Source organism: Macrosteles quadrilineatus, unplaced genomic scaffold (assembly GCF_028750875.1).
Source record: "Macrosteles quadrilineatus isolate MER2022 unplaced genomic scaffold, UCM_ALF_1.0 Scaffold_3__2_contigs__length_128488019, whole genome shotgun sequence".
In the NCBI taxonomy this organism is placed as follows: domain Eukaryota; kingdom Metazoa; phylum Arthropoda; class Insecta; order Hemiptera; family Cicadellidae; genus Macrosteles; species Macrosteles quadrilineatus.
Window position 1 is genome coordinate 59,874,263 of NW_026542596.1, and position 26,763 is coordinate 59,901,025.

The 26,763-nt window shown below is 33.9% G+C and overlaps 1 protein-coding gene across 1 annotated transcript in view; it reads right to left on the reverse strand.

Annotated features, from left to right (window-relative positions):
• The window catches only part of LOC128988325 (atypical protein kinase C-like), a 195,947-nt gene that overhangs the window by 37,491 nt on the left and 131,693 nt on the right, over positions 1–26,763 (reverse strand). Inside the window, exons 2-6 of the mRNA XM_054409510.1 lie at positions 22,978–23,028; positions 9,277–9,362; positions 5,371–5,551; positions 1,291–1,392; positions 607–779 (exon numbers count right to left, since the gene is read on the reverse strand). Of these exons, the coding sequence (XP_054265485.1) occupies positions 607–779; positions 1,291–1,392; positions 5,371–5,551; positions 9,277–9,362; positions 22,978–23,028 (593 nt within the window). The remainder of the gene's footprint in view (positions 1–606; positions 780–1,290; positions 1,393–5,370; positions 5,552–9,276; positions 9,363–22,977; positions 23,029–26,763) is intronic.

Genomic DNA, 26,763 nt, shown 5'->3' on the forward strand with positions numbered 1-26,763 from the left:
CATTTGAAGGAATGGAGGAGATCTTGTGTGTGTTTGCTTTGTAAGGGCATTGTCATGCTAAAAAAAATTGACATCAGCTTTATTTTGGCCATTTTGAAACTTGATACAACTTTTTCCAGACAGAACTTTCATTACGTTGCTTTAGTACACCTCTAACGTCAGGTACATGAAACACCGCCTCTCTAGATCTAAAATTCAAAAATTAAGTATCTGAATACAGTGACTGAATACATTGACATTACTTAAGTTGCGTTACTGAATCTTCCTAGTACAGCAATACAAGTTGTCTCACCGACCAGTGGGCTAGTTAAGTTGTTTCGCAGACTTTGGAAAGGACTGTGAAAGTTTGCATGAGCTAGGTAATCTGCTGGTGAACTTCCTTGTAGGCTAAGAAGAAGTGAGGCCTCAGAACTCTCAAGTCCCCCACCTCAAGTTGTAAATGGGGCGACTTGAGTCAGAAGTGAGATAAAATTCGAACCCCCAATCTTACTCCGCTGTCTCCTGACCAGAGACAACAAATTACACCGTTCACAAATGGATAAAAACATATAGTTTATCACATGAAGAATAATGATCAACAACAAACGAGCCTAGACGTACACTAACCTCATCATCAGTGACCAGTGCCTTCTTGATAACCTTCATCGCGTATATTCTTCTCGTCTTCTTCAGTTCTACCATGAGCACCTTGGCGTACGACCCTCGTCCGATCACTCTGATCAGTTCAAAGTCGTTCAGTGAGTATTGTCTCTGTGAACCCGGCTCCAGAGATTCATCACCTGTTTGCCAAATCATATAAAATATTTTAATCAAAATTAAAAATGAATCTACAAAAATTACTAGAATAATTATGCTAACTTTTCAAATTTTGAACAAATTAATTCATTTTTCATGGCAGGAAAAACAGCAAAAGTTAATTATAATTGTAACCTAACCATTGTGAAATTAATAACTGGTCGGGTCACTTTTACAAATATTTCGAGTTTAACATTGAATGAATAACATTTTATCCACCTGCTTTAATATATGGGGTGAATTGGTAAAGTTAAGGTCTCCAAAACATAAAAATCGTACATTTTTTGGCTGACTGTACTTTTGTTGCTATCAAAATTCTACCAAGTTAAAGTGTTCATAGACTGCTCAATATTGTCCAATATTAAAGCTAATTTATCCAAATTATGAAAGCTTTTGTCTTGCTAGATCTTGTATATCTGTTGGACAATTGACAGAAGGTCTAGATCATGACGATATATGTTAGTTATTCACATCCCTTTGTTGCTCAGAGCTTACTTGGCTTTGTGTGATCTTCAATGGGGACGGACTCGGGTGAAAGATCAAGCGGAGGTTCATGGAAATCTTTCAACTCAGGTAACAGTTCCGAAGGAGGCGTGCCTGCAATGATACAAACAAAATTGGTTTTCTTTCTTTTTAAATGGGCACAAAACCTTAAAAGAACAATTAGTGAAAACGTATTTACTGGAGGTGATAAATAGTAAGTTAAAGTTGTAGTAGATATAGATTACTCATGATAATAAACTGAATCTGACAAGATTAAATAAATTCTATACATATTACAGTTATTTAGGTAAACCTTGAATCTAAGGTATGTTTAAATAAACCAAATAATTCACAATCTTCCTAGTGGTCTTGGAAAGAATTTGGTCTATCCCTGCTCACTGGTAATGTTGTGTTTATGTGATAATCCTATGATATTAAAATGATTTATTTCTATGTGGTCATGTGTTGAGTGTATGAGATTATTCAAACCATTAATACAGCTGATCAAGTATTTTCTTAACTGATGTGTCAAACAATGGCATCCCACAGAAACAAGTAATACCTTAAACTAGAGAACCCGTGCGGCTCAATGAGCCGCATAGTATGAAACATAACTCCAAGGAAAACGTTATGCTTAAATTTGAATAATTCTAGTTACATCTTAGAGTTGTTTAAACCCTTGTTAGAAAGTAATTTTAAATATCTCTATTTGCATCGTAAAAGGTTTACCTAGGCCTACATTATTTCTGCTCTTAGTTTTAACTGATAACTTCTAATGAATGCTAAGCGATCTGCTTCAATTCGAGTTAACATGTTACAAAAACGTTTTTCCAGCATTGAGAATTAAAGAAAACTGTTGCCTTACTGATAGCCTGTGTTAAGTAATTTAAGTTTGGGTAGTGATGTGGGCCGGGTAAATATACCCAGTGGGTAGGTAAATATAAATTGGGTATTTACCCCAGGCCCGGGTAAATACCCAAAAACTGGGTATTTATAATTTGTATTAAAGTTAGAAAAGATTGAGATGTTTTTTTGCAATTATTACCCTGTAAGGATAGTAAAATGATAATAAAATGTGTTAAACAACATTTCATATGGACACTACTAGCATTTTACTTATTGGTATTATCGCCATAAATACCCAGGTCTCAGCATAAAGCATAATCGGCATAAATACCCTTGTCGCATGGTTGCACTGGCCCTGACTACTTATGATTTTTTAATTTCTATGATAGAGAGATGAATTTATTTTATTGAAAGCGAAGAAAAATAATTTGTAAAGTAATAATTATTATTTAGAAAGACAGGAAAATTTAACCTAGTAGTGGCCTATGTGTTAACAACTTTTAAGAAGAAAATAATTAAAAATCAATCAGTAGTATGGCAGGACTTAATCATATTTTTGTTCCAGATCTTTTGTTAGTATCAATGGTATCAAAATAAAAAAACTAATTTCATAAACTTGTGATACAAAACATTTAAATCTGTAGCACAATAAATCTTTCAAAATTATATTAAGTTAGGCCAAAAAACAGGAGATACATTTTTTTAGTAGGTTTATCCAAATATATTATTGTTTCCAGCCAAGCGGTAACACAGAAAAGTTTAATTATAATTACTTTTAGTATTCTGCCTATGTCAATCAGGCCTTAGGAATTTGGAGTATTCTAAAATGTTATAGGCCTACGCAATAATGTATTGTTAATAAAACTATTCATGGCAAGTTCAACTGTTTTTATTGCATCATAAATAGGTACCCAACAATTCCTGGATATGTATAAATTAAAATAATTTTGTTTGAATGTTATTTAATTGGTTATAAATTTATAAAATGATAACAATTGAAATAGTCACAGCCTTTTTTAATGTACTATCTTTTAGCAAGTAAAAAAAAATTTAACTGATGTTACTCGATTTAAGACACAAAACTAAATGCTTATTTAGAAACTTTAAATGTAATATTTTAAAAAAAGTGATGAATCATTAAATAAAAGGTACTAGCAAAGCTTAAAGTTACTGTAAAAGGTGTTATAGACTATCCTAATTTATCATGTAATAATAACAATAACATATTTAGGGGTAAATATAAATGAATTTCAATCGATTTCATAAATACCCAAAATACCCGGGTATTTATGGATTTTGGGTATTTACCCGGGTAAATACCCAGGGTATTTACTCCGAGTTTTAAATACCCGGGTATTTTACATCACTAAGTTTGGGTAATTTTATTTCTTTGATTTGAGACTTCCCTCTAATCAAACAAATTTTCTCCGTAGAGAATCCTGAAAAGTTGGGTGATATAAACCATTTCATGTACCCCATGTTTTACCCACAAACTCTGGGTTACCAACTGGACAGCCATAATATGCTTTGAATAGGCTAAAGCAGCAACATCATTGAAAGTTGGTTAACATATTTTAACGTGTTGTCTGTCAGTCATAGTATGTGCCCCGCATCAGAACGTTCTCACGTTGTTCAGTGGAATTCTTCTTTTAATACCTGTCCCAAAGTTTTGAAAGTATGGATTCATATGTCGAAATAGGTTGGATAACTCTTCAAGCTATAAGATTTGGATATCAATTTTCATTTTCTCTTTTTGAAATGTGTACATTATTTGCCTCTCCTGAATCATAAAATTAAACTTGACTGAATATGACAAACTTTAATATTTACTCCCAAAAAGCTAATGAGTTTCTTTTTATAAACAGCTGTTTTTGTTTTTAAATTTGTTCTGTGTATTTCTTATGGGAAAACTCCGACCTTTGAGAGGGTCTCACGCCCTTAAGAGTAGGAATTTTATAATTTTAAAACCTTATTGCAAAACTACATATAACGAATCTGTTGACACCTTAAAAGTTGAAATTGGTCCACAAATAAGGGAGGAGTTGCGTTAACAAAAAACGGCTTCACGTATTATATATATAGATGTAACATTTGAAACTGATGACAGGTACTGTAAACCCCATTAGTTAGAAATAACCTTTATTCAGATGATATTTAAGGTTTGTCTACAAATATGCAAGGAACTTCAAACAGTTTAAAACTAAATAGTCTTCATGTCTGATTCAGATAAGTACAATGAACACAATGTTGTGATTTGTTGATTCAGTACGGAATAGAAATTCAACATTTTTGCAAAGAAGACGCTGAGACATTTATATTCATTGTATTATTCAGGGAAGGTCCCTATGGAACTAAAGAGAGAAAGGGACTTATGATCATTTAAAAATACATAGCAGAGACCTTCCCTTCCGTTTTAGTATCTCGAGTAAGAAAGATATTTTATAAAGTGAAAGACATTTTGACAAGAGAATTTTTTAAGGTCGTGTTTCTTATTTACATAAAAGTTTTAAACACATTATTGTGAAGGAGAGAGGTTTATTAACACGTTATGCACGGTTTACTTTTAACTGTTTAAGAGACGTTTTTCAGTCAAAATGTATCTAATTTCGCAACACATTTGGAATGAGTCATATATGTGTTTAGCAATGTCCACCTGTTGTAGTAATGCCCAGTCACGTTAGAACGTTTATTAGGTTGTTATAAATTAACAAAATCTAGCAAAGTTAAATATAAATTGACGATACAAGATTCAAAAATCAAGATACAACAAGACGTAGTATATGCTTCACTCTCATGTCACCAGGAACTTATGAATGAAAATGTGATCTTAATTCCTTAAGAATGGTGAGCTGAGCATTAAAAGTAATTTTAACATTAATATCACATAATTTTTAACCAAACAAAACTGCCAGTTAGAGCGTGTCTCCATATAACTAATAAGAATCCAAGTTTAATTTTGTATTATTATTTCTCAAGACGAATATTGGGCTATTATGATTTCTTACTATACCTTAGTGTAGGTTTTTAAATGTAAACAAATTAGAAAACTATTGAGGGATAAATTTCAGTTATCTGTGTGTGATGTTAATCGGTACTCAAATAAAAGTCCACAAAACACAGTCTAATAGAGGACTTCATCAGAGGGCAGATTGAATAGAAGTATGATTTTTAGTACAAAACTGGAGTAAGATAGCTGAAGTCTATCTATAATGTTGAAAAACATTTATATCTACGAAAAGTACTCACAAACGGGCGTACCATCGCCATTAGACTCATCCCTGACGATCGGTTCCACTGCTTCGTTGCTGCAAGGTTTTTGTACAAGTTTGTGACATTTTTTGTGGACCAACAGTTTGCACTGGATGCATTTGAACCCCTGTCGACCGAGTCCCCAGATGCGGTCTTGACAGAAGGCACAGAACGCTCTCTGTAACATACATATCAAATGTCAAGTAGGCACTGTATGCGACATCAAGTAAAATTTCACAATGTGACACTCATAAATCAATCAAGTAGGCATTGGCTTATCATCCCAGGGTTATTACTCACCCGAAAACACTAATACACAGAAATTAAATAAAACTAAACTACAACGATGTCAAACTTATCAAAAATACCTTCACAATGTTCAATACAACTGCAAGTATCAATAAAATCAAAATTACTTTGAGATAGTTTAACAGATGTTCTGAATCTATGAAATACTTCCACCGAGTTGACATCTTATCTCAGATTGACCTCAAAGAATGAGTAAAGCATGAATAAATATTAAATATAAACAAAGTGCAGCTTAGTGACACATCTAGCCTATTATCACACTAAGATACAAATGATGGGAAATGTGATAAGATTGTAATTATACTGCTGATCATTATTTAAATGGCCCATCTATCAGTGAGAAGAGAAGTATTGAAAGAGGATCATTATGGTATTGTAGAGAAAATTATTCAATAACCAAGAAAATTTAAACTTACAAAATATCTTTTAACCAACTATATAGGCGTGATTGTAGCTTTTTAAATTTAAAATAATCAAATAACTCTATAAATTGTTTACATACTCACATAGATTACAATTAATGTCTGCAACTGTAGTACAGTAAATAATTGTTACTAAAGAAAACTGTTTTACTATTTTGGAGGTTAGCTATTTTATCCGACAATAATTTAACAGACAATACTTAATTACCAAAGAAATGTGACTTTTATGCATAATCATTTCTGAAGCTACTGATAAATATCTGTCTAATTACATTTCTCCTCAACTAATGAAAATCTATATTTTATAAAGTTTATTAAAAAAGACACTGATCAAAATTATTTGATTGCGAATCCACCATATTTAATAGCGGTTTAATTTTCATCTATACAGATAAAAAATAAAATAGGTACACCTAAGGCTGATTAAAATATGTCTCAGGTTAATAGGCATAGAGTGATGACGTGTGCATTTTGGGTAACAATGTAAGCTTTTAATTATGTTTAAACAGCTGTAAATGCAGGAAGATACTATTGGAATTTAATCAGATGTTTAATTAAGGTTAGATTGGTTCCATTTTATTTTGCTGGATTCCTGTGGCCACAATACTTCACTAACGTTTGAATTTCCCTACAAGTTTTGTTAAATCAAACATAAAGCCACAAACCACCCAAAATTGTTTGTAAAGGCGTGAAGTTATTTAGTGGTGGGAAATTTCCGTAAAATGATTCACAGGCATAAAGAAAAGCTGACTGAAAGGCTTACAAGGGAGCACTAACTGGTTCACGCTTCATTTACCGCCGATAATTACACTCAGGGCGAGCCTAGGCTTTTGGTTTTCAGACCTATTCAAACCAAAATGCAGTAAACATTGCATTTAATAATTGAATTCATCACAGAAAAAGGTATTTTAATCAACATATTAGATCAGTAGATGGTGCTGTGCATGGACCCACCTAAGCAAAGGTTATCCACAATATTTATAAAGTAGGTAAAATTAAAATAGGCCACAAATTATAGCTCATAGCCTGTGACTATGTTGTTGTATTTAGCTCTTAAAAAGTTTGACTAAAGCACCAGAGACTTTAAAGCCAGCCAAGTGGGTTTTATCACACAACTAAGTTTAAAAATATCATTCAGTTATCATGGCGTAGGTCCTTTTCATTATCATATACATTACTTTTGAGTCAGGAATGCCCTGAGGTGCATATGTTATATTTATGAATGCAGTGGAGTGAGATCTTCTGAGTAGCTTTGCTTACTTACTGGTACAAGAACTTTTTAACATTATTTAAACTCATCAGCTCAGACAAATGGTTAGTTTTACTCTAAATTATAGCTTTCTAATAGAATCATTTTTAGGACTGTCATTAGTTATTTTGTAGCAAACTAAATAAACATAATAGGCCTATGCAATTAAAAAGTAAACGCATATCTTCTCAAGCATTTTAGGACTTAATTTAGTCAATGATGTTACTTATAGACCACATTTGGAGACTAAAATGGAAAATAGAAAATACAACTTTAAAAATCTGTCTGCTGCGTTCATAAAATCAGATTACATGCTACAAAGACTGTTTGGTTCATTTCAAAAGTAGGACATCAAAGGATAGATTATCAAGAACGTTCATCTACTCTACTTTGGTCCACGCTGCAGAATCAGTTGTTTTCAATGCCTTTTAAAGCTTTGCATCTTAGTTTCCTCTTGATTAGCGTACAACAGGAATATTGAAAGGATAAATGATTTATGGTTTTCAAAGTAAAGTTTTCTTCTACACAGAGAATGTAGGACTCTTTACCTGAGAGATCATTATTTTCTTTGCAGCTTGGTGGATTCTATTATCTATCACATAGCTAAATGATTGGCGATGAGCGGGATTTGAACTCCTGTCCCTCACACTATTCACAAGATTGGCCTTGCCCCATCCTCCGTATTTATCCTTTTTGATTTATGGTTTAACACAGCAAGACAAGGAATAAAATCTGCTGATTTGCATTGTTTTACAATAAGGGATTTTTTCATTCCTCTTATTTCACTACTTTTAATAGTGGTTGAACAGATGGTCTTATTCATCATCCCAAACTCATCCTTCATAATTTGCTTGAATTAATTTAAGCTGAGTCTGACTGGTGGTGTAAACTTTAAACAACTATTTGTTAATTGCATATTATCGGGGTTGGTAGAATAAATATTCCAAACGAGCGATAGGCAGTTGAATACCTCAATCACTTTTGATCTGATAACTGATATGGGCATAAACCAATTTCTGTGGCCTCTGTGATTAGCCAAAACTCACAAAACCATAAAAAAAAACAAAACTCATTGTTACACTAGATTAATACTAATATGAACTATAATGATAGTTTACCCCTTTCAATATTAAAGAAATATTTTGGATGAATCAAATTATAAAATAGTCAAATTGCAGCTCTAGAACTGAATGGATGGGGATGGGAAGTTGCCAGCAGTGTTTGCAAGAGACGACTTTACAAAGTCCCAACTCAAACATCACAACTCACCTAAAGATGTAATTAGCGCTTCAAGTTGTTAACGTTTAAAAGACAATTTGAATGAGAATTACAGCTATGGGTAAACTGCCTTATGCAGCTGCCAAGCAGAAGTTAGTATGTGTTTGAATAGTGACTTAACATTTTGTTCAAAGTCTAAGAAAAACTTAATTGCTTAACTTTTATAACTGGGAGTGAAATATTACCCATCCAGTGAATTAAAAGAGAAGAGAAACTTCAGGAGACTTTAATTAGTAAAACAAAATCCCACGCAATGTTTGATTAGAGAATCTTCATAAAATCTTTTTTCATTATAAGTTTTAAAACTAAAGTGTTTTAGAGAATTGTAAACTTTATTTCATAATTAAGACTTTCCCCCTAAGGGTACTTTGATATTTATTTTCCACAGAACACATAGGAACTGAAAAAACTTATTTTAAATCATCAAAGTGATTTCTTGATAAAGTTGTTTCGCTGAATTAAGGCTTAGTTTTTGTCTAAAAACTTCTAAAATAAAACCTGAGCAATATTTATTGTTTCACAGTTGGATATCTTCTTTCCGTTGATTACCCATGTAGTTCTAAATGAGAGGAAGATAGTGATAAATTACTTCATCACTTACTTATTTTATTTTACTACTTATTATTACTACTTTATTTTACTTACTCTATTAAACCTCTTCGCTTGAAAAATATGTCCATTGACTCTATAAAGTTTCCTCCATCTACGAGCACCACGTCTGTATATACTTCCTGCAAACATAGAGAAAAATGTTATTTCCACATTACTCTTTTGAGGATACATGTTACAGTTCCTTCAAAACTAAGCTAAGCAACTTTATGGTAACTACACCAAGTCAGTTTTATCTTAAATACAATGTCTTATAAAGGGTGATCCATAAAAACCTGATAGTTTTTATATTGCTCAGCTGTTATATTATCACAGAGTTCATTGTTGCAGACAGCTGTTGTTTTGTTAATGCCATTTTGATGTTAGTTACCATGGCATCAGTGGCTAGTGCATCATTGTTCTTTAGTGATTGAAACCATTGACTATATATATCTACAGATATACCTCCTGTAAGTATATATAGTCAATGTTGAAACATAAAAATGAGTCTGTTATTGTTACACAACGACAGTTTCGTGCTCACTTCAACATTGGTCGTAATGGCACCTTTCCTTTTCAAAATACGATTTTAAAGTGAGTAAGTAACTTCCGGGATACGGCTTCTGCTCTCAAAATAAAGCCAAGTGAGAGGCCTCGTACAGTTAGAACACCGGAAACTATTGGAAATGTTCACGCAAGTGTACTGCAGAGTCAATAACGTTCAGCATGTAAAAAGTCTGTTGCACAGGTCTTAGATCATGTGACTTTTGGTATGGTGCTATCTGAAAAGTAAAGTTTTTTTGTTGAAGCCTGTGATATAAGTGAGCTTAAGCAGTGTATAAGAGATGAGGTTGCTGCTATTCATCAATCAATCTTAGGCAAAATAATGGCAAGTTTATAGAAAAGATGTAAATGGACATCACTTGAGAGAAATCATCAGCCTTAAATAAAATAGTAAAATCATGTAAAGATTTTAGTTAAATTTGCAGTAATAAACTCTTTTTTGCTATCAAGAATTTCATTTTTGAAGTGTCACATTTTTTTGGCTCACCCTTGTACTATGGAATCTCTATACACCTCCGAAATTCCATACAACTAAAGACTATAAATATAAATTAAGGGGTTTGGTATAGTATTTGAGCTAGTACAAGTATATGAATCTATAACATATTGTAACACCATTAGTATTTTATGTTTTTTCTTCTTTTGTTGGAGGATAGTTCTAACCCATATCTTGTTATTGTTTGACTTCAACAGTTCTCAGACAGCATTGATTGAAAGCCGCATGAAAAACAGTATCTGGGAATCAACACTGGTTAGGATCAAACCTTCAGATTTTAAGGCTAACCACTCCGCTACAGTTGGTACCCTGAGTTACAATAAATGCCAATGTCTCATGAAAAAACCACTCTAAACTAAATCATTGTTTAGTAGCTATTTTTATACTAAATGAAAACAGTGAAAAAGACAAGTTCTGATAAATTAAAAACTGACATGACCTTCCTTAATATTTTTAAGCCTGAGTCTCAAATTCGAACTAGTTGGAGACATTAGTGGCGACAATGAAAATCGACCATCCTCATCCATTTCCTATAATGGTTTATTTTGTTGTAGAATGAGTGAAATTTCCTTTACACAAATGAAAGGATGAAACAAAAACGACAGTTTCTTTTCGGACATTACAGAAGAGATTAACTAGAATTTCTGTCTGCATTTTAATCACTAGAAACAATTAAAACGTCGGACGCTGGACGCAGGTATTTGTTTTCAATGGCAGACTCTTCAACACTGGCTCGCTCTCCGCTCTCGTTATTGAGCACAGTTCCCAACTCCTCTTCAACCATCATTGCATTTCCGCCCTCATCGCTTTTTACAAACTCGCTCAGTTATTTACTTCCTAACTCGTATCCCACTTTTTATTTTGCGTCGTCCGATCATAGATAAAGTTGGCAATCGATAGATCATGGACTAGATAAATCTCTGTTGAACTACGAATTTGATTTCATACATATTTCACTTTTTGGTTTGGTACAATTATACGCATAGTAAACTCCCTTACATAACTGACTCATAGAGATGCAAATTTGTTATACCTCATTTCCACATTGTCACTCAAACAAAATAAATGTCCTCAAAATAGTGGTACTGTATTCACAAACAACATATTTAGTAATGGAATTTAAACAGCTGTTTACTATGGTGACAAAAATTCACAGTACTGTATATTAATACATTTTGAATAAACATAATGGTACACTTTTTTTAATCCAGATTAAAGTCTGGCCCTATAGTGTCCAAAAGGGAAAAGGTTTTAAACACATTTTGTTTCAATGTACAATTCTATGGACTTTTAACTATCAATTACTCATTTAGTGATTTTTGTATTCTTGCTAGCTTCCCGTATAACAGCCTATTGATTATTGGATTATATCCTATACTCTTATATGAGCAATGTTTGCTTGCATGTATGCTTGTATGCTTGCTTGCACAAAGATCTCAAAAACGGCTTTGACGATTTCCTTCAAATGTTGTAGATAATTAATTTCTGGCAAAAAATGTGTTTAATGCAGTTAAAACTGCATAAAAAAATCTAATTACATAAAAAAATGAAATTAAAAGTCAAACCTTTTTAACATATGGCCTAATGGGTTGCTAAGTTGGTTTGGGTGGCTAATGTTGGTTGAACAAAATAACAAGGAAAAAGTAAACAAAAGACATGCAGTTGTAACAATGTGTTCAAAATAAGCCATCCACCCACATTATAATAATAAATTACAAAATACAGTACAAGAAAAAGGAAACATCAGTTGTTACTATTGAGCAAAGATTACACTGAAGACAACTCATTTGGATGAAAATAGTTCCAAGTTCCGATCGAATACTGATTACTTAACATTAGGATTATTATGTACAAGGATAGGGATCAGCTAGCTTACCTGGTAGATAGAGTCCAGATTAGCCTTGATTACACATAAAACACATGACACAACACAGAAAAACTTAATATTTCGCCCCAGTTAGGGACTTCATCAGAAGGGAGAAGAAAGAAAACTGGCAGTTACAGTTCAAATTCAAAAGTTCCACAATAGTGTTGCCAACTGTTGTTTAAAATTACTGTTGTTATGTACATCTATATACACATATACTTCTATATATACATATGGTGGTTGATTTTTATAAAAATGAAGCTAGCTGAGGGAATGGTTGGGTGAATTATCTGATGTTAAGGTTAGGAGGGTTTCTGGAATCAGTGATGTATTGGTAGGCTAGTTCCCACCTTCTGAGTAGGGAGCTGTTACATTGGTCTTTGGGGAGGGATTTTATGGCTTTTGTCGTGAAACATGTATCAAAGTCTAAGTTGTGGTTTGCTGCATGTATTGCAATGGGTTTGTATTTGTTTGTTTTAACATCCTGTCTATGTCCATTCATCCTTTTCCTAAGAGTTTGGGTGGTTAGGCCTATATATTGAGCTTGACAGAGTTTGCATTGTAGTTGGTAGATCAGGTTTTCGCTATTGCATGTTATGTGGTCTTTTATTTTGTACTCTTTGTTGTACGATGTGCTGGTGAAGGTTTCTGCAGGAATGTTGATGCCACAGGTCTTGCATTTGGTTTCATTGCATGGGTAGGAACCTGGGGGCAGTCTTGGAGGTGGTTCAACGGACGGGTCGGGTAACTTGGGATGGACTAGGATGGTTTTTAGATTGGCAGGTTGTCTGTAGACTATGGTGGGGGGTTTTTGGAAGAGATCTTTGGTCTGGGTGGAGCTTCGAAGCATGTTGTAGCCGGTTCTCAAAAGGTTATTGAGCCTGTTGAGGCCTGGGTGGTAAGTAGTCACCAGGTTGACATCGTAGGTGGTTTTGGTTTTCTTAGGTGGATTGTCGGTAGCATTTTGGGCCGCTTTTATTTGCGAAGAGACTGTTTGTGTCGGGTATCCTCTATTTTCAAAAGCAGTTTGGAGTTGTTTGTTGTAAGTTATCAGATTCTTCTTGTCGGAGTTTATTCGTTTCCCTCTTAAGGCAAGACTGTAGGGTAGGGAGCGTTTGGTGTTGTTGGGATGGCAGCTGTTGTAGTGTAGGTACTGTTGGTGGTTGGTGGGTTTGGTGTAGACAGATGTGGAGATTGAGCCATTTTTCAGTTCCACCATGACGTCAAGAAAGTGAACCGCAGTTTCAGATAATTCCCAAGTGAATTTCAATGTTGAGAAAGTGTTTAGGCTATTTAAAAAATGGTTGAGGCTATTTTCTCCATGGGGCCAAATGACAAAGATGTCGTCTATGTATCTGAACCAACAAGTTGGTTGTAGAGTCTGTTTTTGCAGAAAGTCATTTTCAAGTTTTCCCATAAACAAGTTGGCGTATGAGGGGGCCATCCTGGTACCCATGGCAGTCCCTTTTATCTGCAAGTAGTGGCGGTCCAGGAATTGAAAATTATTCTTTTCAAGGATGAATTTGGTGAGGCTGATGATAAAGGAAGTCTTAGGGAGTTCACCTTTAGTTCTTTTGTCAAGGTAATGTTCAACTGCAGCAAGTCCGTGGGCGTGGGGGATATTGGTATACAGGGATGTGACATCTATTGTAGCTAGGATGGAGTTAGGTGTGAGCTTGTTTGTAACTGAAGAAAGTCTAAGAAGGAAGTCTGTTGTGTCTTTGATATATGATGGGAGATTTTGTACTATAATCTCACAAAATCTCCCATCATATATCAAAGACACAACAGACTTCCTTCTTAGACTTTCTTCAGTTACAAACAAGCTCACACCTAACTCCATCCTAGCTACAATAGATGTCACATCCCTGTATACCAATATCCCCCACGCCCACGGACTTGCTGCAGTTGAACATTACCTTGACAAAAGAACTAAAGGTGAACTCCCTAAGACTTCCTTTATCATCAGCCTCACCAAATTCATCCTTGAAAAGAATAATTTTCAATTCCTGGACCGCCACTACTTGCAGATAAAAGGGACTGCCATGGGTACCAGGATGGCCCCCTCATACGCCAACTTGTTTATGGGAAAACTTGAAAATGACTTTCTGCAAAAACAGACTCTACAACCAACTTGTTGGTTCAGATACATAGACGACATCTTTGTCATTTGGCCCCATGGAGAAAATAGCCTCAACCATTTTTTAAATAGCCTAAACACTTTCTCAACATTGAAATTCACTTGGGAATTATCTGAAACTGCGGTTCACTTTCTTGACGTCATGGTGGAACTGAAAAATGGCTCAATCTCCACATCTGTCTACACCAAACCCACCAACCACCAACAGTACCTACACTACAACAGCTGCCATCCCAACAACACCAAACGCTCCCTACCCTACAGTCTTGCCTTAAGAGGGAAACGAATAAACTCCGACAAGAAGAATCTGATAACTTACAACAAACAACTCCAAACTGCTTTTGAAAATAGAGGATACCCGACACAAACAGTCTCTTCGCAAATAAAAGCGGCCCAAAATGCTACCGACAATCCACCTAAGAAAACCAAAACCACCTACGATGTCAACCTGGTGACTACTTACCACCCAGGCCTCAACAGGCTCAATAACCTTTTGAGAACCGGCTACAACATGCTTCGAAGCTCCACCCAGACCAAAGATCTCTTCCAAAAACCCCCCACCATAGTCTACAGACAACCTGCCAATCTAAAAACCATCCTAGTCCATCCCAAGTTACCCGACCCGTCCGTTGAACCACCTCCAAGACTGCCCCCAGGTTCCTACCCATGCAATGAAACCAAATGCAAGACCTGTGGCATCAACATTCCTGCAGAAACCTTCACCAGCACATCGTACAACAAAGAGTACAAAATAAAAGACCACATAACATGCAATAGCGAAAACCTGATCTACCAACTACAATGCAAACTCTGTCAAGCTCAATATATAGGCCTAACCACCCAAACTCTTAGGAAAAGGATGAATGGACATAGACAGGATGTTAAAACAAACAAATACAAACCCATTGCAATACATGCAGCAAACCACAACTTAGACTTTGATACATGTTTCACGACAAAAGCCATAAAATCCCTCCCCAAAGACCAATGTAACAGCTCCCTACTCAGAAGGTGGGAACTAGCCTACCAATACATCACTGATTCCAGAAACCCTCCTAACCTTAACATCAGATAATTCACCCAACCATTCCCTCAGCTAGCTTCATTTTTATAAAAATCAACCACCATATGTATATATAGAAGTATATGTGTATATAGATGTACATAACAACAGTAATTTTAAACAACAGTTGGCAACACTATTGTGGAACTTTTGAATTTGAACTGTAACTGCCAGTTTTCTTTCTTCTCCCTTCTGATGAAGTCCCTAACTGGGGCGAAATATTAAGTTTTTCTGTGTTGTGTCATGTGTTTTATGTGTAATCAAGGCTAATCTGGACTCTATCTACCAGGTAAGCTAGCTGATCCCTATCCTTGTACATAATAATCCTAATCAGCCAATTGGCCTTTCCTTAACTCCTAACCTGATTACTTAACATGGCTCTCTCCTACAAAAACTTAATCCTCAAAGTAATCAGCTGTTTTAATTTAAACTAAATGTCAAAACAATGTTCATGCAAGTATAGGCCACAACGACAGTATAAACGAGCGACCTTCCATCGACAGTAAAATAAATAAATGTCTTGAGGATTGCCAGGTTAAAATTTCCATCATAATAAATTGAAATTCCACTGTAACTTAAATAATAAAAGCCAAAATTAGTTGTAAATAAAACGTGAGTTTCCCTTACATTGCTTTTACAATTGAAATAAACTACACCATGACTCGGTCCCCAGGTACTTTTTATCATTATTGGAAGAACAACAATATAAAATGAACTTGAAAATTTTGTGTATAATCATGCAAAATGTTACAATTTGGGTATTTAAGAATCGTCAGTTACCAAAAAGTATCTGTAACAATACTACTAAGGAAGGTATGAAGTTTTTAAAACAAAAAAAAAACTGGAAAACTATTTTTACAATCTAACAAAACAAGAGTCCTGGCCTCACATATCAAAGGAATGAATAAACATAAATCTGAGTTGTCTGCACAAGCATCCAAATATTCTCTCTCTGTCATAGATGAAAAGGAAACGAATATTGCTGGCTATTTTTTAAAACAAACAAGAGACGGTTATTTTAAATTAACACATGTGTGTGTTTATATGATGTTTAAATTGTAAAATAAGGTTTTGTGAGAAAATAAAAATAAAAATTTCAGGATTTGACAATTTTTGCCTGAGACTAAGGTTATACCTAAAATAACATATTGACCTTTAGGACGTTTGTGCTGTTATTTACATTAATGCAACTACAAATGGTTGAACAAAAATTAACTAATACATTAAGAGTGAATATATTTAACATATCAGAAAACAAAAAGAACCATTGTATTTAGTCAATGGTTTAAAAGTAAAGTATCGTATAGTTTTACTAAAGATAATAATACTTTCATTCCATATGTAAATGAGTTTAAGACGAAATAAACAAAGAAAATAAAGAGGCGAAAAGCATGGATTAGCTGTGCTTTGTCTAAAAAAAGAAAATTTAGTGGTTAAATTTTAAGTTTTTACCATTAGTTAAGAATCTTAGCATAGAAGAACTAGGCTATGATAACAATTAGTATTACTGAATGATAGTACAGCCTCTTAAGCATTGAATTATCAGGAATTATGTTTAGGAGTAGAACTGTAATGCATTCAATGAGAAAAGAAAACAAATTGTAAAAATGGAGATGGCTGTTAAATAATTAGTGGAGGGTCAACTTTTAGCGAATTCCCTCTAAAGGAAGAATAGCTAGGTAGGTCACATTGTAAGACCTAGACCCTGAATTGATTTATATTTTCATTTTGATGTCTCTAGAGACCAAAAAAATAGTTCAAATTTGTATGAATTATATATTGATCATGTTTGTGAACTAGAAAGATTAATGATGAAAGAGTGTTATGGGAATTTTTTTTAATTAGCCCAATTTGTATTGCACCCATGGTGAGGTTGTCGTAGAGCTTAAAAAAAAACAAATAATTGTTTACATCGTAGCATTGTTGTACATCGTTGAACATTTAAAAGAAGTACATTTAGAATTTTAACTTTATTATCATGAGGAAAATGAAAAATTTTAACAGTTGCAGTTTGCTTGTTTATAGCTATATTTCTATCTAAATTGGAACATGTATTTTTTCATACTTAACTATTCAAATGTTCAAAATGTTCTATTCAAAAACCATTTTTTTCATTTACCTGTAGAAGCGGACCTAATAACTCATCTTAATGTTATTTAAGAAATCTATACTCTTATATAAAAATTTAATGGTGTCTGTCTGTATGTGTATTACTAATAGGTACAAAAACTACTGAATCAACTGGGCTAAAATTTTACATAAATATAGCTACCATACCAAGGACCATTATAGCACTATTCACACTTCGATACTGACCGTGGGCTTTGCCCCTTTGGCTTTAAAGGTTCTGAAGTGAGGATTTTAAAAGTAAATATTGATTGGTCTCCATGGCTGCAATGAGAATACTCACAATGTTTACATTTGCTTTGACATTTCAATGTAAACAAGAAGAACTGCCAAATATTTTACAATTTAAGACAGCTGATCCAATGAAACTAAATTAAATATTTCACACCATTATGTGGTTGGTTTATTTAATCTAAAAATTTATGGAAGATCATTTATTCAAAAACTCTGTCAATGATTATAGAATTAAAAAAATATTCTAAAAGAGTTACTGTATCAACTCAGGATCTGCTTTCGATTATTTAAATGTCTTAGGCCGGGGCCACACTCATCTTATCTCGCTGATTTTTTTCCACGGGCGTTACCCGTGGGTTTGAGAGATACATTACGGTATATGGGCATAGATGAAGTTATTTAATCTATGATATGGGGCAGGCCACACTAGAGTAAAAACGTCCGTGAACGCGTTTGTCAGTCTCGCTAGTTTTACCAACTAATGTTTTCTGTGACTATACTGACAAACGGAATTGCACGTATTCTCTACTAACATTCCACGGGCGTTGCACGTAAAACTAGTCGCGGGGCATTGGGCTTAAGGCGGGGACACACTTGTCATACACTCTTCCGATCCTACTACGATCCGATTTGCGGGATTCCAGAAGGATCGGTGCGGGATCGGAGGGGGTGAACACACATGTCATACACGATTCCGACCCATCTCAGATTTCCTCCACCAGTCGATCAACACTTGCCAGTCTGATTTGTAAACTACGTGCAGAAGGTGGTTAACATGTTCAAAAACTTTGGACTTAGGGATTCAGCCATGATGGCGGTTTGTCTAGATGAAGAGGAAGAAAGTCAGACATCTCTGAAGAGCAGTGGAAAACAAAGAATTTGGGTTCATTCTGTATGGAAAGAAAGTTAGGTGGTTTACTTAAGTGCCCATCTTATATATTAAGCACATTGGGTTTTCTCTCTCGAGTTCGATTGGCTCTTCTACCCGTCCGATTTTCATGATCGAGGTCTCAAATTGAAGGTATGCACGCACAGATTTCTCATCAAGCATCGGCATATATTTATCTTAAACCATTATTCTTAAATCTTAAGAATAAAGGTGATTCTAAGAAACAACCCATCCTGCATCCGACAAACGAATAGACTGCAGTGTCGGTGCGTGATCGGATTCAAAATCGGAGTAGGATCGGAGTATGACGTGACGCGTGTCGGAGAGGTGTAAACAACTGCGTTCAAAGTTAAGTACCATTCCCCTCTCCGACAGTCGTACCACAGTATGATCGGAGTCGGATCGGAAGGGTGTATGACAAGTGTGTCCCCGCCTTTATGGGAGTGAACACACTCATCTTATCTCGCTGATTTTTTTCCACGGATGTTTCTAGTTTTAACCTGACTGTTGTGCAGTGAGTGTGGAGGAGGGGAGCCGGAACACGGAAACGGACGATTTTTATTGCCAGTGTGGCATGCTCTATCAGTCTCACTGGTTTGCCCGAAAAACCTATCTCGTAAGACAAGTGTGGCCACGGTCAAACTTTTTCACGTGAGTCGCTCGTGAAAACGGAAAAAAACGGTCTCGCTGGTTAAAAATTACAAGTGTGGCCCCGGCTTTAAGTGTTATGAAAATAATTTTATTGATATGTTTTCATGGAAACGGTAAAAAAATTATAATAGTTGTTTTGTATGAATTTTGAGACTACTTTAATTAAATTCGAACTGTTTAACATGTGTTAGATTAACTTAACATAATTTGCACATCACATTGTTTTTTTTATATGTATATTTAGGTAAATTTAGTTATTTTGTTTTGCTAAACCTATGCTTAAATTTAACTAAAGAATATCATCAATAACTAAATTGAACGTCGTTGATTTTTGTGTTCTAAAATCTGTTGTATATGTGTAACTATATTTAATTATCAAATGGTAATACAAAATAATCTTATTTTATCTTAAAATAGCTTTCAGTTCACATTTAATTTATTTGATACATTTATTATTTGTGATTTGCCACACCACTGATTAAATTAAACCAAGGAAAATATCATAAAACTAAGCAGTACACAGTGTTTTTTTGTTTCTAAAATCAATGAAATATCTGTTACTATGTTTACTTAATGGTACGTGTGAAAATGTAAAGGCAATAGACGATGAAACTGATTAAAAGAACTGGTTTGCATATTAAGTTGTTTCTTGATATTTTTGTAATCAGAGATGCAATGGAACATATATACTGTTTTTGCTATTACATTTTTTAGTCCTTGATGCTTTAATAATCAAATTAGATTTGTCTGATGTATTTAATGCTAAATTATTTGTTTACATTTTTTTAAAGTATGGTTTAGTTTCTTTAATATTTCAAAAGACTATTTGATAAGGCACATCAATACTTCAAAGTTTATTACAGCTGACATTAGTTTTGCTAATTTATTGTGAATGAAGAAACTGAAGATGGAAGGATTTGTAATTTAATATAAAGAAGAGTTAAATAAAAAAAATGTTCATTTAAATTTAATAATTAGTATTTTTACAACTTCAAAATATAAATTTAAAATGTCAAAAATAAAGAAAATACCTAGATATTTAATTAAGGGAGATGAAGATATTTACCTTCATCTCCCTTAATTAAATATCTAGGTATTTTCTTTATTTTTGACATTTTAAATTTATATTTTGAAGTTGTAAAAATACTAATTATTAAATTTAAATGAACATTTTTTTTATTTAACTCTTCTTTATATTAAATTACAAATCCTTCCATCTTCAGTTTCTTCATTCACAATAAATTAGCAAAACTAATGTCAGCTGTAATAAATCACGTATGTGAAAGTTTTATTCGAAGATTTGGTCAGTTTTTCTCATATCAGCATAGACAAGATTTAAAATTAATCAATACCAAGTGGTGGCATCCACTACTTACCGGATTTAAAAGTCATAACTTAAAAGTTTCTATTACGGCCATAGAAGTTGAATTTTGTTTCTAAAAGCGTTGGCGGATGTGTAACTATTATATGCAACAGATGTAAAGATTGAAATGTTTATATTTTGTGTCCTCTTCCCGTAAGAAATAACAAGGCACACGTGACAATGACTTCAATACACGATTAATCACATGACAACCACACCCAGTGAATGAACATGATCAAACAGAGGATATATATTGCAGCCCAATCAACCACCACTGGCCTTGTATGGGGCCTGATTGACATTATCAGCTATTGTACTGAGAAAGCATCTGCCACACCACCATAGGTGAATGGCGACTTAATAGTAGATAACACTAACATAATTTGTCTATAGTTGTTGTGGTATTTTCAGTAAACAGATTATTTCTCATATTTAGTTAACTCTCTCCGAATAAATGACAGCTTAACAAAACAAATAAGGTTAAGTTTATTTTAATCTACAAGATAAGGTCCGTATGTATCCAATAAAAAAAATTATACAAGAAAAGTTTAAACTTAAAGTATACAGTAAAACAAAATTTGGTTAAGAAACAAATTATTTATGAAGATACGAGTACAGTATATATACAGAGAATATTTTTCGTTTGTCTAGTTTTGAAGTGCATAATGACATTTATTCCTAACCAAAACATGCTAACCTCAATGTTTTAAGAATGTTTGAGGAGCTTGTGCAATTTTTATGTATTGTGACTTTTACTTATATAAAAAAGTAATGGACATTTCCGAAAATGTAACATTTCAAATACTCTACCGGAAATAGCGGGGAAAGCGCAATATATATATTAAACCTATAACATCTAAAATATAGGGAAAAGTGAGAAAGATAATATGAAATGTATATGCGATGAATGAACGATAAAACGATAACAAGACTTTGTCACATAATAACAACTGTATATGATAACTGATGTGCTTTTGTGTAACAAATCGAAAATCAAACCAAAATAAGCAACATTTTTCTGATGTTAAAAAAGTACCAATTTTCTCAGTACATTGTAATAAAAAAAACAAGCTCAAAGTGTTATGGAGCAAGTATATTTTTTGTCAAAATTTTCGAGTTTTGAGTGGATATATCTGTTTTTGGGTCCTCCTGAACAAAAAAGTGGTTTTAGAAGCGATGTGTCTATGTGAATTTGTACAGAGTTACAGACCACAGCTATAGTCCGATTTTGATTAAATTTGGTATGTAGGCACTAATCAATCTATGGCATCTCCACACGTTTTTTTTTTCAAACGGAAAATTCAAATACCCTGCTGCAGCAATCCTGCAGACTAATCGGACTTCAATTTACCTAATTTGAATTTCACGAAAATATTACATAAAATGTCTCATTTATTTCCTATTTAAATAACATTAGATTTAATGAGTACTCCAGTTTGCTGCTACAGAGAATGTAATACAGTGTTTTTTTCAGCGAAATGTTGATAGCTTAGTATGAAATAAATACATTCGACAAATATTATCAAAATATAGCCTATCCAGAACCAGCAATAAAAAAAAACATTTCACCTAATTATAAAAATAACTGGCAATTTTGAAAATTACATATGCTTTTTTAAATTTTATCCATAACCGTTAGTAGTACCAAACGCTTCAGCATACTAAATTAATTTTTTTAAGCTCTACAAAATGGTTTATAAACAAATTGGAACCTTTATATTTTGAGAGTTGAAAATGGGAAAAGCCAATTTGACCCTATAAAGCCCTGATCCCATTGTCTGATTACCCAGGGGTTCTTCCCCAATAGTATGGGCAATTCACTAAAACGACAAGACAGTAGAAAGGAAAAACAAAACACAGAAATGCAAAGGAATACTGTATTGGTGGTCGTCTGTTCTTAAAAATGAAACCACCGCTTTTACCTGTACAGTATTACACAAAATTCAAATCATAGAATAAAATAGCTTCTTATTCTACACTACATTCAAAACAGTAACTTTGAAAATTTTAATTGCAAATATGTACCAACAACATATGGAATACGAAATGGTTAGAAATAGGTAGTTTAATCACAAATTGGTTGATAAAATCAATAACAACAATAAATTATGCTTTATGTTTTAAAGTTGGTATATGTGTAAAATCCAAATTAAAAAAGACGTATGCAATTTTGTATTAAGATATAAAAATCAAAATAATCAAACAATTAAGTAAAACAAAATTAATTACAAAATTCAAACCAACAAATAGAATTGCAATAACCACATGATACAACATATAAAGCAAATATCAAACAACAACAAAAGGAAAGTAAAGCTAGGTAAGTTAAGCAAAAGCCAAACAAATATAAAGTAAAAAACTTACTATCCTCTCCTTGACATGGCATACCAGGAGCAGGTGGAACATTGGGGAAAACTGAAACAGACAAAAAATTACATCAGTGATGTGCTTAATGCATCTTTCTTCCTATACGGAATACACTGAGTACAATAAATACAATGTAATAAATATAAACAATGTATCCATACGACGAAAAAAAAACTTGAAACAACACTGAATCAAGTTTTGCCGAATTTCCCTATAGGGAAGTAGCTATTACCGAAGGTGGCACAGTAAGACCTAGGCCTGGGACTGATTTACTTTTTCATTTTGATGTCCCAAGAGGCCAAGAACACCATTTGTTTAAATTTTATATATGTGTCCGTAAACACGATAACTTGAGTAATTTTTGTCCGATTTTGACGAAATTTGGTTTGAAGGTGTAACCTAAGGCCAGGGCCACACTCATCTTATCTCGCTGAATTTTTTCCTTGAGAGATACATTACGGTATATTGGGGCAGGCCACACTAGAGTAAAAACGTCCGTGAACGCGTTTGTCAGTCTCACTGGTTTTACCAGCGAGACTGACAAACGGAATTGCACGTGTATTCTCTACTAACATCCCACGGGCGTTGCACGTAAAACTAGTCGCGGGGCATTGCGGCTTATGGGAGTGAACACACTCATCTTATCTCGATGAACTTTTTCCACGGACGTTTCTAGTTTTAACCTGTACAGAGAGCGTGGAAGGGGGGGGGAGTGCGTATCACGGACACGGACGATTTTTATTGCCAGTGTGGCATGCTATATCAGTCTCGCCCCGGTGGCCCCGGCCTAAGGCGGGAGTTTATCCCGTTTATATCAGTTTTAAGTTTAATGACGTTTTTATTGTGTCTGTCAGCTCATAGATTGTCTTAGGTAAACATGTTGTAGTTGAAAAAATTATAGTACGTTTCTATATCATACCAACTTGTACCAAAATGACAGAAAAAATCACTCTTTAAAAAATCACGATGACCTAGAGATATTTATTGCAATGAGACACTATTCTATTGCAAGTGTGCCCAAAGCTATAATGTTTAGCCCAAACAGTCGTGGGAGAAGTTTGTGCGGCTGTCGGAGCCAAACAAGTTGTAAACAATATTTGCGACTTACGCCAACTCCAAATACTGTCCGATTAATGCTACAGGGATTGCTTTGACCCAACCCTCACACAGTTAGATACAATTTGGAAATCCTTAGTTTAGTTAAATTGTACACTACATTTTACACATTACTTGTCTTTCAACTGTAGTACAAATTGATTAAACAATTCATAAATGAATTCCTAGGTAAAAAAAAACAAACAATAGCTTATTACCTAAAAGTTTTTAAGAGAAGTTTGATCAAATTGATACAATTTTGCCCCTTAAAAGCCAACCTTGTTATCTAAGTCTTTTGTAATTTGGCTAAGCTTTTCTCCAAAATGTTTAGCTTTCTTTTCGGATTTGACGGTAACATCTTCAAACTGGAAAAAAAAAACTTACGCAGAAAGGTCGCAGAATGGTTATTTATGAATTTAAAATTAGTTTTATAAATAATATGGTGAACAGAAGAAATGCATTTTTTCTTGGCAATATTTACTTTAAGATTGATTTTTTTTAGCTAATATTCATACTTTCTAGCGGGCTTAAGATTCAAACGGAAGATTTGTATTAATTTAAATATTATTTAACAACAAAACACTCAAGAAAATTACGTACAATTTAATACGACAAATCAGTTATTTTTTTATATTAAGTTTTATCTGGTACTATAATTTAAATCATAAACTAGTTAAAAGTTATTAAAATACGACCCTAAAGTTACAACTTAATTAATAATTGTTAATAGTTTTTTTATTCCCGCAGGAAATCTACTTACCTGTCTACGCAGAATTTCGCGAAAATTCTATTTAATAATATTTTTAAACAATTTAAAAACGTTTCTTTTGAAAATTATTACCAAAAAACTCTGTGCAGTTTAACGAATTTCCCAGCGGGATGTAAAGCGTACCCGCAATAGTTGTTTACTGCATGTAACGGAAAAGCACTTAGACCCACTTATCTCGTCATTTAAATTAAACTCCGTCAAACTGACACTAAATAGAAATCCCGCAGCGCAACCAGTGTAACTAGACGACCATTGCACCATTCGCATCAACCATCAACCGGTGACAAAATAATAGTTGTGTGGTTGTGTACGGTACTGATTAATTTGCGTAATATGTTTTTGTTGTCCTAGGACGCTAGGAACGAGCCCAGAATCGTTTTTCACATTACTTCAGACTAGACCTAGGGGTTACGGCAATAGCACTTAGATAAAATCCATTGGTGATTTGGCAGGGTTTGAACCCGGGACCCCAGGAACCGGAGTCCCGCGCTCTAACCACTAGACCAGCTCGCTCCCCACCTCATGCGTACATTAAGGCATAACTCAATGAGTAATTTGCGTAATAATAAACTGTAATAATAAACAATACAACATAGATACATTTAGAACCCAAGATAGTTATTCCATATTATCTAATCCTCATATGGATTTTAGAGAAATAGCTTCTCCAACCTAAAAAAAACTCTTCATCTAACTCTATCGTTTCCTTGGTCTCTGGGTAAGTGGAGGACAAATGTTTGAAAACTAAAATCTATTGGCGATTGGAAAGATTTGAACTTGACGGTGGACCAACAAGTCCAGCACACCACTAGATCATCCTAGTTTCCACTATTACTGAAATACAATTTTGTTAACTTTTAAGACGATTTTATACAGACGCTTTTGATCGAATCTCATTTTGTGTCAATTGATAAAAATATTGCCGTGAAGAATTAAAAGTATAATTCACATTCTTAATCTGAGCCTGTCCTCATGTTTGTTACGTTTATAGTTTGGTTCATGTTTATCTCATATTTTAAGGATAAAACGTGTAGTTTCCTTTGCTTTTTAGTTATCAATATTAATAACCAAGGAAACGTGGTATTTTGCACGTAGATATTTTTATTTGTTAAAATAGTATAAAAATTGGCAACATCACGGAAAATGTAAGAAAACTAATATTTAAAACACTCCACAGACAAAAACATAGCTATAACAGTAAAGGTTGGCTCATTACTTAGGATATGGCTTGCTTTAACAATAATTTATGATGTTACATATACCAACTTTCATGATGTTACGATGAGCAGTGCAGTATACCACACAATCAAAACAGTTAAAAAAATATGACGGATCCATTAAATAGTTCGTGAATTCTACCTTCATGGCATGATTCGCTTGATGGTCAGCTGGGTGGTTATAGGTTACATCCTCGTTTGGTAGTCAAAAGATCACCGGTTTCGTCAAGAGATTTTTGTTGGTATAAAACTGCATTATGGTCCTGGCTAAGAAACAACTGATCATAGTAACAAAGCAACAAAGATTATGAGAAAAATCCAATAGTTATTTGTGTAACTAGTGGAAGTTTAGTGCAGCAAAAGCAGTTTGCAATCGTGTTACACAATATATTTGTCCTACAGTTACTATAAATCATTTATAGTCTTTCAAACAAAGTAAAACACGTTTTTAGGTTAGGTTAAATCCAAACATTGAACGAAATGGGAAACGCTGAACCAGCTGATCGTAGTCGTAATGTCTTTAAGTGTTATTTTCAAGCGTACACGGATTACGTGCATAACAAAAGCACGTTGTTTTGTGTTTTTTGGTTGGAATACTGGTGTGCGCCAAAGTAAGGCTTTATGTTCTAAAATCTGTACAGGGAAGCCCACTTTGTCGGGTGACTGAATAAAAAAATTCTTTATGGTTCCAAACTGAACCCA